We start from the raw sequence: 16,382 nt of genomic DNA on the forward strand, positions 1-16,382 counted from the left end.
TGCATTTTACACGTTTTATTTCTTTACCAGTCAATACAAGATAAAGGTACATTGGAAATAAATGCTACAAATACACAAGTAATATACACAGTCTGGAGTATTTGCTATCCATCAACATTATGTTATCCATATGTAAAAAGGCATGTCTTTTTATTTTTGACACCACTCGAATAAGGCCCCTTGAATCATGTCTGTACAAGCTACACTGTACAGAAATCAGGGGAATATAACGTATTCACAGTCAACTGAAAAAAGCACCACTATTTAAAAATGATCGGTGCAAAATATGATCTAGGACTTGTAATATCAACCAACAACAAGATCCATTTTTTGTGTTATCAAATCGCGGGTTCAAAAAGACATTCAGTCAATTTAAATGCTGCGTGTCACCGGCATAGTCTCTTTGAAAACAATTACATGTAATTATCACACAGCCAAAATAAAACAAAACCAAACAAACAAACAAAAAAATACCATATTTGTAGTTAAACACCAAAGACACAAGTATAGCTTCACCAGTTTAAATTGCAAAAGTATATATGTATATAAAATTATTTATAAAAAGATGTTAGAGAGTATTTGTTGCGTTTGTCAGCCACGGCCTCAGTGAATCATCTATTACACCATAAGCATGATTATATCCATTCATAGCCGGGTTGAGCGATATATATCGCGGTTCACGCTAATTATATGAGTCTAAATCGATTCGATGTTTTGTGCACAGCTCTTCCGTGAACTACGGCTCTTTGATCAGTAGGAAGTACTGCTCGATTTAAAATCACTACGAGATTGAGTCGTTTATAACGTACATTTGAAAAAGCAACACTCGTCAAACATCATCACTATAAATATACTTTATTATCATGAAAATACCTGAAAAGGTTTGAAGAACAGCGCTAGAATATGACCACTGCCATTTCCTGGAACTAACTGTTCTTCTTCTGTTTCTCATATTCGGAGTTTCTGCGCAAGAGCGCCCTCTGGGTTTCGGATGTGGCGGCATTTAACCGTAGTCATTGAGAAACTGAGCTTATGAATCGCACGATATATCGCCCAGCCCTTTGCATCACAAGACAGAAAACCACCCTTTTTGTAAGAAAAGGAAGCAGAGGATGGTTGTGTGAAATACAGTGTAGCTTCTTTCTCACAGCATTAAGCATAACGTCACAAATTAATCTGATTTATAGATTTTGATTAAGGCTGTGGTATAACAGTGTTACCACTATTTCTAATATAGCCTAACCAAAATTGTCTTCGATTTCAAACCCCTTCGGTCGCATTTGTGCTTTGGACGAATTTGGACTAAACTACAAAACTCCTGGGTGTTTAAAACACTTGTGTTTTCAATACCCAACTGATCTATTCGACTACATCACACTAATTCTATACGAAGTCTAATTTTGCTATAGCATCTTCCCCCAAAAAAGTATACAATTTCAGATTGATGAAAAAACGATGCTCATGTATGTTGTGCGTAAAATGTCGCTCTTCGTAATGGGTTACATTGATGGTTGTTGAGTATATTTAAGAGCATGTAGATTATTTAGAAATGTCCTTCTAACTGGTTGCTATTCTCTCTTTGACAGCTGTGTGCTCATCTGTGTCGTCTTCTTTTCAAGTGAGCGACAACACCGTGTTATCAATTGGTTTCATTAAATCCGGTGGCCGGTTCAGAAAGCTGTTCCTCATCAGAGCTGTTAACAAAATAACAACACGTGTTATTAAATAGGCAGACTGTAACTGCGAAATGTAACGTATTTTATGCATACCTGGTGTATCACACAACGACTGAGTTCCTCCCAGTAAAGGATCTCTGTCGGTCAAAAGGTGAGTTCGCTTTTGAGGTGGTAACTCAAACTCCTCCGACACAAAGTTTTTCTGTAAAACAAAAATAAAAAATAATGTCCTAATGTTGAAAACAGGTCTGACATGATAAAGATAAGCAAATCCATGCTCCTCACCAGTAAGCTGTGGCTTAGCAGAAGCTCATCCTCATTGGAGCTGCCCATTTCTCTCTCCTCCCATTTGGCAGCCAGAACAGGAATGTCATCATCTTCTAAACCTCTGTTGTGGAGGACACGTAGGACATGAAATATCTAATACTACTCAGGAATTATCATGCAGGTCAGAAAGCGAATCCATTGACACATTCAAGCGAACATTCAAACCTCTGAAACTGAAAACTTGCGACAGCTTACCGTTTCCTTGAAGTGTTGCTTTGCATTTCTGAAGATGATGTAACCATCTCGGGACACTGGGGCAGGAAGGTCAACTGGAAGTCATCATCCATTGAGATATATGGAGCAAGCATGTCTAGATCAAGCTCATCCATGTCCTGTCACAGATTAAAAGAGAAATGATGTTGCATCCCTACATAAAAAAAATCGATGCTAATTTCTCATTCTGAAAACCACTCAGTACCTCCGTCACGCCTTTCACAGTTAAGCTCTCCTCAGGTTTAAGAGCAAAGAATCTCTCCACCCCATCCATCTCCACTGGCAGCTCTTCAGCTAGGCTCTAAAAAACAGATCCTTTATGTCAGGCAAAGCATTCAAGAATCAAACCGATCCGAATCAATTGCTCTCATACGTACCGCAGCTGGTGGGGATTTGGTAGGTTTGTCGAATATTGGTGAGAGGAGCTGGCGGAGCTCAGGTGTACAGAAGTCCTGAGGGCATTCTGGGATGCTGCTGGCACTCGGTGGACAGCCAAATGACAACTTCACACCCTCTGTAAATAACACAAAACACTACATCAGATTTATGCAGGATTCACAATAATAATATTGATTTGAGAAAATTAAACCTAAAAGGTGAAATGTGTAATCTGTACAACAATTCATTTATTATTATTATATATTATATAATTTATATTAATATTTTCAGTGCAGACTTTCGTAACACATCTACCATTGGTTAGACAGACAGAATGGTGATGTCTCAAACACACAGTATTGGTGCAAAAAAGACACACTTCCCCTTTATGAAAAGTTAAAATGGTCTACAGAGCTGAAACAAGCATCTGTGCGGGCACCTGTTTGAGAAATGATAGCGTCTCCAGAGTGAGGTGCCAGCTGCAGTAACTCCTCAGGGTTCTCCTTCATCTTGAGGAACAGATCGGCAGTGCTGCTCTCCTCCGTGTCCGAGTCGACCTCCTTGAGCACGCTCAGCACCTCAACTTTGGGTTTCGACGTATCAAAGGTCTGTTCTAATGAGAACACAACGTCTGCCTGCTCCACCCCACTGCCAAAGAGAATGAAAGAAAATATTACTCATCGCTTATTTAAAAGGCCATGAAATGAAAATGCAAACTAGAAACTAAATGTCATGCTGCCGAGTCAGATTGAACTACCTGAGGATGAAGTTGAGGCAGACCACGGCCTCAGGTTGAGAGGTCCTGCTGTTGTAGAGGACGGTGGCTTGGGTCTCGGTCCAGACAAAGCCTCCGTTCTTAGCCAGGAAGCGGTAGTGACTTGTGCATACCTGGCCTTTGGAGAACACTGTGGAACAAGTAAAGATTTGCTTACTGCACGAGTAAAGATACACTCCATTTGAATGTAAAATACAGGAAATTTTAAACAAATTGCATTAATAATCTTTTCACTGGATGGGGTAAAGATTAAGACAAACAGTTCAGCAAGTTGTGTAACCGAATTAAACTTACAGGTGCGTAAACTCCTGGTCACGTGATCAAAATCAAGGGCGTGGAAAAACTCATAGGCTGATCGGCCAATCAGCTCATCGGTTTGGTATCCAACAAGCTCGGTGACACTGTTGCCACAAAAAGCAGACAGTTAACATCTAGTTCATTTATATTTGCACTTATTTAAAATGGAAATCTCCTGACACTTAAATGTCACTCGTGCATCCAGGTTCAGAGGTGAGAGACTATAAATATCCAGTATTCGTATTACAAGCAGAGTAAACCCGAGTCATGGGCATTCTCAGACTGTAAATGAAGTCTGTTACTCTCATGCACATACTCGCAGACACGTACAGTCCCTCTTCCAAAACAACAAGGAGGATAAAATGTCAACAGCTACAAGAGGCTTGTGTACAGTATATGTAGATAGATTTAGTAATTGAACAGTCAGTGTACTTGTGGGTGGATTAAACCGCAAGTAGGGGGCTAAATTTGGATTCTTTCAGCGCTTCTTTAAAGAGGTGAACAGAAATCAGCTGACCTGCTCGAGTTAACAAACACTATGCCATGTCGAGATTCATTTTCATTATATATATATATTCATTGTGCATTCAATATGTTTTGATGCATGCATTTCAGAGAATCTGTGTGAACTCTTACCATCCATCACACTGTGTGAAAGTCAGATCCATATTATGGCGTGTGAGGAAGGTGCTGCTATCCAGGGGAAATTCAACACTGGAGGGGTGAGGAATGGGCTCGCAGATCAATGTCAGGAAGCTGCCAGCAGGGGGTGAGCTTTCATCTTCACTGCTGAGAGTCTGTATGTGTCCTGTGCAGTGAAGAACCTGAGAAAAAGTGAGCAACATAACATTTTAGGTAATCGGTTTAAATTCAGAAGTCTGCTGACGCAGGTGCTTACGTAATAAAATGCTTTGTGGCCACTAGGTTTTTTTCAGACTGTTTGTTAATTTCTCAATAAAACACAGTATTGTGCAACAAGACGTGCAAATGTTCTGGACTTCTGCCTTCTGTCTTGGCAAGAACTATAACTGGACTTCTGCCTTGTAAGTAATCGTGTCTTGTTTTCTGTACTCGGGTGACGTGACTTCAGTACAAGTACAAAGCAGATGTGAAATGGTAATACATTTCTGCATGCTCCTCAAAGCTATCTACACCCTCAAAAGTGGAACTAACATGAACAGTCCAGATCAAACCGGATAACACCATGTAATAAGTCATGTAAAACACGTACAGTTTGTGTATTGTGTGTACCTTCCAGTTGGCAGACTTGATATTAACTGTTCTTCCTGTGTGAGTGAGAGTGCTCTTCATTCGAAGAAAAAAGTTGAATTCGGTCAACTTATCAGAGTTTTTTTTTGTAAGACCTGAGGATAAAAAAAAAATTTGCATCCTGTTCAGTCCCAAACTTGTGCAGCAAACATTGTAAGAAGGTGATTAAGGAGTAGGACATTCATTTTGAGTCAAAACACAATCCAGGGACTCAATTCCCAAGCAAAGTTATCTACCTGGTCTACTGGTGAGGATGTCTCTCAATTCTTCTTGATCACATGGATGAACAAACTCATACACACTCTGCCCAAGCAGCTCCAGCTGTGGATCACAATAAATCACAAATGATCTCGATTTAAACCACATAATCATAACATTTAAAGATCTGAAATGGCAGAAAATGTCACACATGTGAGCAGCTCTTGTACAGTACATTCAAAGTGTACTAGTTGTACTTGAATATAAGCCAGATAAAAAAAATGATGACTCGTAATATCTACGTACCAGAAATACTGTTAATATGACAGAGCATAACATTCTTTGGGACATACATTTGATCTGACCGCCAGGAATGAATCGCCTGAACATCAAGAGAGCCTTACTGACTAAACTAGAATAGATATAATGTCTATTTATAAATGCAATTCATAGAACATCCATCTAGGTCATGCGCGTTAGGTTTCATGTCCTGTCCATCAAACAACCTACTATCAAAAATACTTTATATCAATTTTTGTAGTATTTTGGTACAGTGAGGCCAAACTATACTAATACATGATTCCTTTCATAGCTTCCATTAATAAACAAAAGACTGCAGTCTGCATATGTTCCCTAAGGAATTGACTTATTCTAAGAGGGTCCTGCCACACACACGTTACAGAAACATACCATAGAAAACACACACTAAAGTCACATGCTGTCATACAATCAAGTGCATATTGCTTAGATTGACTCTATACTTAGATTCAACTTCATTGTCATTGTGCAAAGTATAATACTATAAGTAACAAATTTCAAATCCACAACTCTGTATAAAATTGTATACAACCAGCAAACATTATAACAAATATATCATACATTTTCATTATATCGCCCATGTTGGGTATTTATAAATGCAGTACTTCAACAAGGAAGGGTCACACTCACTTGTGTTATGCCAATGTATTTGCTGACACCGTCTGAGAGGAAGACCATATCTCCTTCTTCTGTCAAGACCAGAATGAAACCAGCCAGTGCCTGCTGATAAAACCCATCAGTGGGATCCTCGGTCTCGTCTTGGGACTGTGTTTTGGTAGACCCTGATGGACGCGGCAAAAACCAGATGAGCATAGGACAACAAAGAGGGATTTAAACCATTTTCCCCATCATATATAAACGTGAGGGGTTTCACCCAGAGGGTCCCTGAAGGTACTCAAGGTGACCATGGAGAAGATAATACTATTCTAAAACAATGCAGAATGAATTATCTAATTATTAGCCAATTTATAATTTTCCAACAACCACAAAAAAGGTGTTATAATGTAATAATATTAATTAATCTTTTCAACTTTAAAGTTATAATAAACTGCTATTGAGAAGATCTTATTTTTTACAAGGGGGTTAAACGCACCGGATTGGATAAGATGGTTCATGCGCAGATAGCTGAGCGTCACCCTCATGATGGCAGCTTTGTCCAGGTGGGAAGCGATGCGTCGTGGGAGGGGCAGAGAGTGAGCCAGTTCGTAAAACACCTCCGTTTCCTGGCTCCTCCTACACCGCGCCGCATCCCGCGAACGCACCTTCCGCTGCTCCAAACTCGGCCTAAATAAGAGAAAACAAACAAGCTTAAAACAGTAGTCAGGGTAAACTTACAGAATCGATGAAAGATGCAAAAAGAGCAACAAAAAAAAAGAGTTTGCTTTGAAAACAATGTTTGCCCTTACAAAGCGTCTGCATTAAGAAAAATAAAGACAACTGCATTCTCTCTTTCCGTCTTACATGTTGTTTTTGTTTCTTCTCAATATAGTTCCAACTCAATACAGCTGTAACTCTGCTCCAATGCTGTCTATTCTGGTCCTGCCAGAGAAAGCGCCAGACAAACTTTTGGAAATAAAGGGGGGGTTGAGGGGTCTTGTTCTCTTCCTCCATTTGCCTGAAGCATTGTGGAGGCATTCAGAGGTGCTTTGTTGCATTTATAACAGCAAAGTTTGTCTCGCGGCCCTCCCCCATACTTCCCGATCAGATAGTCGCCTCCCACTATTGGCCTGACCACCTCCTGTGCTTTGAACGGGACTGAACTTTGACGACCCCTGACATTCCAAAATCACCCACCAAACGACTGAAATCATTTTTTTTGGCAGGTTACTGAACAAAGGACGAACTCTCTGAGGGCAAATCATAATTAGCATGTTAAACAGGACTGATTTACTGCCTTATTGTATTTCAGGGTACATGCATTCAGGATCCTGTAAACAGGATAGGAGCGTGCATGGCACCTCGGCCCGATTCGTGTTCCAGCTTTATGGTTTGGTAAACAACACGTAGTCTAGTCGGTCAAGTCAGAAACATGTCTGTATAAGAAATTGCATGGTCAAGAATAAGATAAACAAAACAGTCAACACGGTCCAGTTATGCATCGCCTACCTGGATCAAATGATTATTTGTTACCGCATGACTTTAATTTAACAACCTAACCATTAAGCCAAAACTCTTAGAGTAAAAAGCCAACTATAGTAATGATTCACAATATTACACTGAGCTCTGTTCTCCAGAAAGTGGTGCATCCAAATCAGACATTAAAGCAGTAAAACATCCAAAGTAAAAAAAAAAACAGAAAAAGGACGGTGAATGGAAAACTTGTAGTTTTACCTATACCTATAAACATTTTTACATGCTGTAACCATTTTGCAATTCCTAACTTCACGCATAAAACTTTTGTACCAGGCAGAGATCAGAGAATATAATAACAACAAAAAAACAACATTGCAGCATCCTTTCCACGTTATGGTGATGAATACAATGTTAAATTAAACGACTGCACACAGTCAAAAGACATTTCAAATCAGAACAAAAAGTTAAATATTTCAGACAAGATGAAGCAAGACCCAGCATCCCATTTCAAGACCCAGCGACCACCTCAGATTACACAATAATCCACTCTCAACCGTGCACGCGCACACACAGGTTACAAATAGATTTTCCTGTGGCTCAGTAGTTAGAGCACGGCGCTAGCAACGCCAAGGTCATGGGTTCGATCCCAGGGATTGCACATACTTAGAAACAAATGTATAGTATAATGCAATGTAAGTCGCTTTGGATAAAAGCAACTGCCAAATGCATAAATGTAAATAAAATACATATGTATTTGTACATATGGCATTGTAAATATTGCATTCTACCTTGCCAGTAAAGCTTTTTGAATCTAGAGAGGTGGACAATAAAATACAACAACTTTATAGCTTTTATATCTGATTTGGCTTTTTACTACAGTGCACCATTAGAAGAACATACTGTACTGTTTGTACTCCATTATAATCTGTTACAATATGTGAAGCAATCAATAATAAGTGAGTTGAAAAAGGTAAATCGAATTTAAGTCACTTTCAATTAAATTGATAAATGCATCTTAATAGTATCATGGTAACAACACCTTAGCTAAAAAAATGACATCATGATTTACACAAACAAGTAAGTAACATTGTTTTATACCATAATAGTTAACGTGCAGTACACATGATTACCATCAGTTTTACTACAAATACCATAGTTAAACTATGGTTAGTGTTAAGTATGGGATTACTTTTGTGTCAATAAAAATGAACGCAAACTTAAAAAAAAAAAAGGAACAAAAATATACAATGAGAAAGAAAAAAAACACTTTGATAATGAAAACAATAAACTCAATTGCAAGAATGTGACATGATTTTCGAATAAACTGCAATTTTTCTTAACAATTTTCTAAGTTTCGTTTGTGCAAATAATAGTTTTGAATTCGCTGCTAGATTTTTCATTTGCGCTTTGAGTTTTCGTTCGCCTTTCTGGCACAAACTCACGTGTAGGCGGGACTTATGGCCGCTTTACGCTGATTGGCTAGTGAGTTTTTGATTGATAGCTCCCTGACAAGGAAGGCGATACTGAAGACCAGTACAGTATAGTGTTGTCAAAAATATCGATATTTCGATAAGTATCGATACTGAAGAATCTGAAACGGTTCCAATACCCATGTCCCACGTATCGATATCAGCTGCGCGTTCCCGCTCTCTTTCTCTTTTCTGACAGTGAGTTAACGCACACTGCACGTGAACGCATAACAACAGAGCCCCGCCTCCTCTCACATTCTTGACTCGTTCGTGGCAGTTAAATCGTGTTTATGTTAGAAAAGATGGCCAGTCTCAGTAACACATCTGGCGTGGTGCACGCTCGTTACGCTTCCCGTGTTTACCATAGCTATCCATGTATGTGCGCTGATCAATAATTTTATCCACTCGTTTCATTCGCCCTGGTTATATGTTGTTTATGTTAGTACAGAGTCACCGCAACAGTTCTCATGTTTAATGCACGCGTTTCTGTCTATGTGCGCTCATCAATGATTTCATCCACTCGTCTCGTTCGCTCCGGTTAATTTGATGTTTGAAATAATGCTGGTGCGAGTAAAGTCTCCGCAACAGTTCTCATGTGTGATACACGTTTGCACTTCCGTGTTTACCATAGCGCTCTATGTGTGTGCGCTGTTCAATGATTCATCCACTCGTCTCATTCGCTCCAGTTAAAAGTTGTTAATGTTAGAAAGATGCGGAGTCTCTGCAACAGTTCTTGCGTTTAAGTTTGCGTTTCTGTCTATATGTGTGCTGATCAATGATTACAGTATGGGCCTATGTGAATAAAAGCCAATTTAGCCAAATAAAAATGTAGGCTATTAACTAACATTAACGAACAATGAATGAGCAATACATTTGTTCAAGTATTTATTAATCTCTTTTAAATGTTAGTTAAAAAATACAACTATTCATGTAAGCTCCCCTGTTGAAAAATCCAGTATATGCTGGGTAAGGTATGTTTTGATCGATGCTGGTTTGATCTTAAATCAGCATATGACCATCTTAATCCAGCACATGAACAGTTTAAACCAGCACAAACCAGCATCAAAACATACCAAACCAGCATAGGCTGTTTTTGTCAACAGGGTCTGGTCCATTAATACTGACAAATACAACTTTGATTTTAAATAGTAAATGTATTTGTAAAATTAACATTAGATTAACAATTAATAAATAATGTAAAAATATATACCTCATTGTCTAGTCTTGTTCAATTTAACTTCAAATAAAAATTAAAAAGGCCTATATTGCTATTGCTTATTAGGGCCTTATTGCTATGGCAGTTTATTCCCCGTGGTATCGAAAATGGTATCGAATATCGATATTTTTTTAGGTATTGAATCGAAGTTAGAAATTCCAGTATCGTGACAACACTACTACAGCACAGACGCCAACGATTTAAGCGAGAAACGATCTATGCTTTATCTTATGTTGTTACTTAAAACATACTTCTATTTATTAAGCCATTTTTTTCACTATTGCACAAACTGAATAGTCAAAATGTGCTTTTTATAATTTGTCTTGCTTTTCAATAAAATACAATACAACTTAATATAGAATTGAGCAAAACAAAGTAAATTCAAACAAAATATTGAGCCTGTGAATTACTGTGCGATTTGGGGAAAATATCTAATTGCGATTTTTTTGACAGGCATTGCGATTGCGATTTGATTTGCGATTTTAACTTTTCTAATTCAAACTTCAGCTCAATATTGTTGTGTGGAGCACAGTATGGGTATAATTACCCTGCTGAAAGAAAACAAAAAAAAAACATTACAGAATTCTAATTGTTTCCATTAAAACCATTACAAAATTCATTTTTGTAGTGTGTTTTGGGCATTATTCAAATCGGGCTTACTGTTGTTCAATTGGTTCCAGCTTCAAGATTACATCACACCAATAGAATCCAAATACCAGTGTACACTATTATAGTTTCCATTAAAACAAATACAACTTCCATTGTAACCCTTAAATCCATAACATTTTCTATTGTGTTAGTGAATTATTAAAATAGTTCATAGGTTACATAGGCTGATTTATTATTTTTTAAGTATGTGGGATTTTTTAAAACAGTAGAAAATGTGCTGAATGTTTAATTTCATCCAAGTGAAATTAGCAAAACAGTTAGATAGAATTTACATTTGTTTGAAACGGCTAGGCGTGAGTTGACACAGGGTGCGCGCGTGCGTCAAGGCAACAGGCTGTGTGTGCGCATCAGTTTAAACGGCTCGTCCACGAGACGCGCAACGCGGGCAGAGACGTGCGAGTATGAAACAGGCTATGTGTGGCATCAAGTTTAAACGGCTCGTCCGCGAGACGGCAGCGGGGAAGAGTCGCGCGATATGAAAACAGGCTATGTGTGCGCATCAAGTTTAAACGGCTCCTCCGCGAGACGCGCAACGCGGGGAAGAGTCGCGCGAGTATGAAAAAGGCTATGTGTGCGCATTCAGTTTAAACGGCTCGTCCGCTAGACGCGCAACACGGGGAAGAGTCACGCGAGTATGAAACAGGCTATGTGTGTGCATCAAGTTTAAACGGCTCGTCCGCGAGACGAGCGAGTATGAAACGGCTATGTGTGCGCGTCAAGTTTAAACGGCTCGTCCGCAAGACGCGCAACGCGGGAAGAGAGCGAGTATAACACAGGCTGTGTGTGCGGTCTTCTGAATTGGATGGTTCTTTAGTATTTATTTGCCTAATATGATCGATCTGACTCTGCAGATGCCATAATAACACACTCTCTCTCTCCCGCTTCTGTTTTTTTTTTTTTTTTTGATTAGGCATAACGGAGGTGCGCTCACTCTGTTGGTTAGCAAGAATGCCACTCAAAGCAGGCTTGGAACAGACGCGTTTCCTATATTTCACATCGTTTCCACATCGCAGCCTCTTGCGATTAGCAAATCGCAACGTCTCACATCGCGATTGCGATTCGATTAATCGTTCAGCCCTAGCTAAAAGTTTTATTCCTGTACAGTAGCAATTCTGTCTTTACTTAGTTCGTTCATTGTGTGCTTTATATTTTTTGTCAGGTATTATTTTATGGACTATTAAGTAGTGCTGGGCAATATACCGGTTCATACCAAATACCGGTGTGTATTTTTGTTATGATATGAATTTTTAATATATCGCATTACCGGTGTATGTCGCTTAAACAACGTGCGGAACGCGGCAAAGCGCGACACTGTTTCAGTCCCTTTTCACTGTTGCACTGTGACCGGCCATTCACACAGAATGCCTCTTTCTATGCCGCGGCACTACTTTATCATAATTTTTCTATATAAACATGCGCTAAACGGATGCGTTTGGATATTTGGGTGCATCTCGCGCATGAGCGGTGACGTTACATATTTCTTTAAATTAACGTGCTAAATTAAAACATAGTTGCATAGTTACTGTACAGAGAAACTTTTGGCGATTTTATTATCTCGGTTACATAAATGTATGTGAGGGTGACTTGTGTCCAGCTGAAGAGGAGGATGACGATGTCGCTCTTGCATACAGTCTCCTTTTAAAGAATTAAGTCCACTTATAAATCAAGTACTGTATCTTTCTTTTTAAACACATGGTGAATGTACAGTATTATACCCCTTTCTTTACATTCACACAAAGTACACCTCATAAAACAGTACCAATACATTCAAATGACATTTATGTTTTTTAAATGCTACAACAAAACAAATTCATTAGAGGCCTTCAGAATGTTTTATTAATTTAGTCTGCCTCTTGCAAACAACAATTTCATTATGTATTTACACACCTACATAAAACAGGTTCAAGAAAAGCAGAAGAGAGACTTCTTAAAATATAAACAAACATTTAAAGATAGAAACAATACATAAAATGCCACCACGATTATAATCTATAAATTATAAATATGAACTGGAAGCATAACACTTTATTGTATATCTCCTCAAAACTCACTAGGCATCTCGTTTTCCTGATATCATTGTAATGATAAATTATAGACTGCTGTCTTGACGGCCTTTAAACCCACGTAAAGTTGCATGTGAATATGGCTATCTATTAGAGATGGGACGTTTGACACTAAGGCTTCGAAGCCTGTTTTACTCTATTGAAGCAGACTGGTTCGAGACTGTGTCGAGGCTTGTATCAAATGTATGTGATCACGTGACCGATGACATTTGAGGCTTCATACGTCACAATTAAACGCCTGAAGCGATGTGACTGATTCAAATCTTTGCCGTGCCTTCATTCATTATAAGGAGACACAAAATGCTCTTAATGCAAATTAGAAAATCTAAATCCAGGGATGTCCTTATAATCAGTTCCACCATAAGAACTGAATTGCATATTGCAACATATTTTAAACATTTTACTAGTAAAGTGACTTTTCAAAACGTTGTAACGCTTTCATGTGTGGACAATGATTCTCAGACTGAAGATACAGCTGGTATTGCTGAGTATTGCTTTTGTGTTAACTGGAATCAACAAGATGTGAATCATTAGAAAGTGGCTTCTATAATTGCAGCTGACCACTAGATGTCACTGGTAGGGTCTGTCTTTGAGGCTTTGAATAATTTTTGGTACAATCAGGAAAAAGCCTCAAAAGCTTCACAAGGCTATCTATCCTGTCTTTACTCGACGTTGGCTTGTTGTTACGGCGTGATGTCCCACTTTTAAGTGCGTGAAAGTTGGCAAACCTGCTAATATACTAACAAAATAAGAAGGTAATTTAAGTACAAACACTAAAACAATACAATACAGTAAACCGCAAACAGATTGCTCTCTAATCCGCTGCACTGTCTTCAGTATCGACTTCCTGGTCAGGGAGCTGTCTATCCAAATCTCACTAACCAATGAGAGTAAAGTGGCCATAAGTCCCGCCCACACGTGATATTTGTGCCAGAAAGGCGAACGAAAACTCGAAAAGCGCAAATGAAAAATCTAGCAGCGAATTCAAAACTATTATTTTCAAAAACGAAACTTAGAAAATTGTTAAGAAAAATAGCAGTTTATTTGAAAATCATGTCACATTCTTGCAACTGAGTTTATTGTTTTCATTATCAAAGTCTTGTTTTTCTTTCTCGTATATTTTTGTTCGTTTTTTTTAAGTTTGCGTTCATTTTTATTGACACAAAAGTAATCCCATAGTTAAGACCACAGTGAGTTAAGATTTCAAATACCTTATACATTTAAGGCTTAACAAAAATCTTAAAAGAAATAGACATGAATGTTATAAATACACATGAACCTAAACTTAAAATGCTGACGAAGTCACCAGTAAACGGTTGCAGGAACACAGTGTCCTTGAGTCGACACGCCCAGTTTCCGTGCTGTTATGGTTTTGGATTTACTAAGAGTATAAGGTATTCTGGTTAAATGTCAACACGTTAATGTAGGACGGAATGTAGTCATCCTCCCAACACGTTCAAACGAACGTCTGGGCTACAGGCATGCTACATACCGTCAGGCTGTGCGGAATGTTCATGTGAACTGCTCTAGGACTCCACTGACTGATATGAAGCCGAGTGGTGTTTTTAAAATGTTATTCAATCCACTTCAAAATAAATCATTATAAAATGTTTATTTGGCTATATATTTATACAAGAAACTAATACAATCGACCAGTTACTTTTTAAAGGAACGTGTTAGGCCCGATTCACATTTCGCGTCTTTTTAAATGTAGACTTCTCTCTAGTCATGCTTGTTTGGGGACAATGTGTTCCCTTCGCTCCCTACTCTTTAACATGTATAATATGTCGTCAGTTGGCGATACGACGGTTTAGCTCGTGTAAATACCGTCGGATGTTTTGTCTGTAGGCGTGACTCTTTGATTATCGCGTATACAGCCCGGGAATTGCGCCAATGTGTTGTGCCGAGAGATACACGTTTCCTCCTGGCTGTGTGTTTGTGTGCTGTTCAGCGAGGTTCGTTTGCACGTCGATGGGAGGGGGGGCCTACGGAACTGTGCCAACAAAAAAAGCTTCAACACAAGGCAGTAATTTCTGCTATATAGGCCAACAGAGAACAAAATGTACTCTGGCCCATTTACTTGGTTTAGGAAGTGTGCAATTCGTTTATTTCAGACACGCACTGTAGGTTGTATATGTGAAGATAAGATGGTCTGACAACGGTAAAAACAAACAATTTTGTCTTGAACCATATGCAAATGTAGAACTTCAAATATTCGAAAGCCTACAGGCTTGTGCATAAAAGTGAAGAACAGCAAGTGATATTCGTTTGGGACGAATAAAAAATTGTGTATATCTGATAATAGATTAATTGCGGATATTTTATATATATTTTGTTTTGATTTCACCAATATCTTATATTTATTGACATCCAACATATGGAAGAAAATATTAATTGTACAGCAATTATATTATATATATATATATATTAAATATATATCATTATATATATAATAATAATATATTATATATATATTATTCGTTATTCATTGACCAGCACATTTTCACATCAGAGTTCTCAGACAAACAAACAACAATAGCTGTAAACAGTCCATACATAGATTATGTGTGCTTATAGGCGTCAGGAACAAAGCTACAGTGACAAAACAGAAGGTATCATCAAATTCTCCAGACTCAATCAAACAAAACCAAGGACATTCACTTCAAGCGGTTTTATTCACCATGTGGTCTAGCGACCACCTGATCCAAACAATGGTTACTGGATTATATTTCTTATAGACTTCACCTTAAATGTACTTAATCATAACAAATCATTTAGACAGTTCACAGTGGCTATGGTAAGATTTTGTTTAATTGAGGCATTTATTGTTTTAAATGGCTTGATTTCATGCTGTGTAACGTTACAATGTAATTGACCAATGCCCTATTGTCCTTTTACAAACTGTCTTTCACAACAGTTTGCCCAAATCACAGACAAAACTATTTAAACACCTCATATAAAGATATTTAAAAATAACAAACAACTCTATTATAAACGTAGGTCAAAGTTAATTGACCAATCTATTGATCATTCACCGACTACACAAATGGAGGCCATACGTCTAACGTTACATCTGAGGACCTTGTTCTCCCACCCAACATCTATCTGTCCCCACTTACCACCTCTGCTATTATTCAAGTTCTAAGTATTTTATTAACAGTGTAAAGGACTAAATGCATTACCTTTTATTCGCAGAGTTCACCATTGCTCCAATGAAACCTCTACAAATCAAGTTTTATGTCTTCAATCGTTGAATTGTCTGCAGACGCAAATCTCGCTTGCTGGTTGTTTATCTCAAATTTTCAGAGGCTCGACCGTAATCTGCGAATACATGCTCGATGTCAAAATAAGAGTCACTGCGGGCGTTATCACTCCGGGTTTGCAGGCAGGTACTACTCTTATCAATCGTGTCTGAAATCCAAGTGGGTTAAAACAATTACA

General features: G+C 38.3%; 1 protein-coding gene across 2 annotated transcripts; it reads right to left on the reverse strand.

The window, feature by feature from the left end:
* hif1al (hypoxia inducible factor 1 subunit alpha, like) lies at positions 1-16,270 on the reverse strand. 2 transcript variants are annotated; one of them, XM_057351997.1, is made up of 15 exons: positions 16,124-16,270; positions 6,545-6,735; positions 6,082-6,233; positions 5,172-5,256; positions 4,918-5,030; positions 4,303-4,490; positions 3,664-3,770; positions 3,352-3,499; positions 3,034-3,242; positions 2,594-2,730; positions 2,422-2,517; positions 2,199-2,335; positions 1,962-2,064; positions 1,770-1,878; positions 1-1,694 (listed from the first exon to the last, which is right to left on the reverse strand). In XM_057351997.1, the coding sequence occupies exons 1-15, from the start codon at positions 16,144-16,146 to the stop codon at positions 1,615-1,617; spliced, it is 1,878 nt and encodes a 625-aa protein (XP_057207980.1). In that variant the 5' UTR covers positions 16,147-16,270; the 3' UTR covers positions 1-1,614. The 2 variants fall into 2 exon arrangements, with proteins under 2 accessions (XP_057207980.1, XP_057207981.1); XM_057351998.1 differs by lacking the exon at positions 16,124-16,270 and adding an exon at positions 6,913-7,083.
* Between the last annotated feature and the right edge of the window lie 112 nt (positions 16,271-16,382).

The sequence above is a fragment of the Triplophysa rosa genome, linkage group LG14 (genome assembly GCF_024868665.1).
Source record: "Triplophysa rosa linkage group LG14, Trosa_1v2, whole genome shotgun sequence".
Taxonomy (NCBI): Eukaryota; Metazoa; Chordata; class Actinopteri; order Cypriniformes; family Nemacheilidae; genus Triplophysa; species Triplophysa rosa.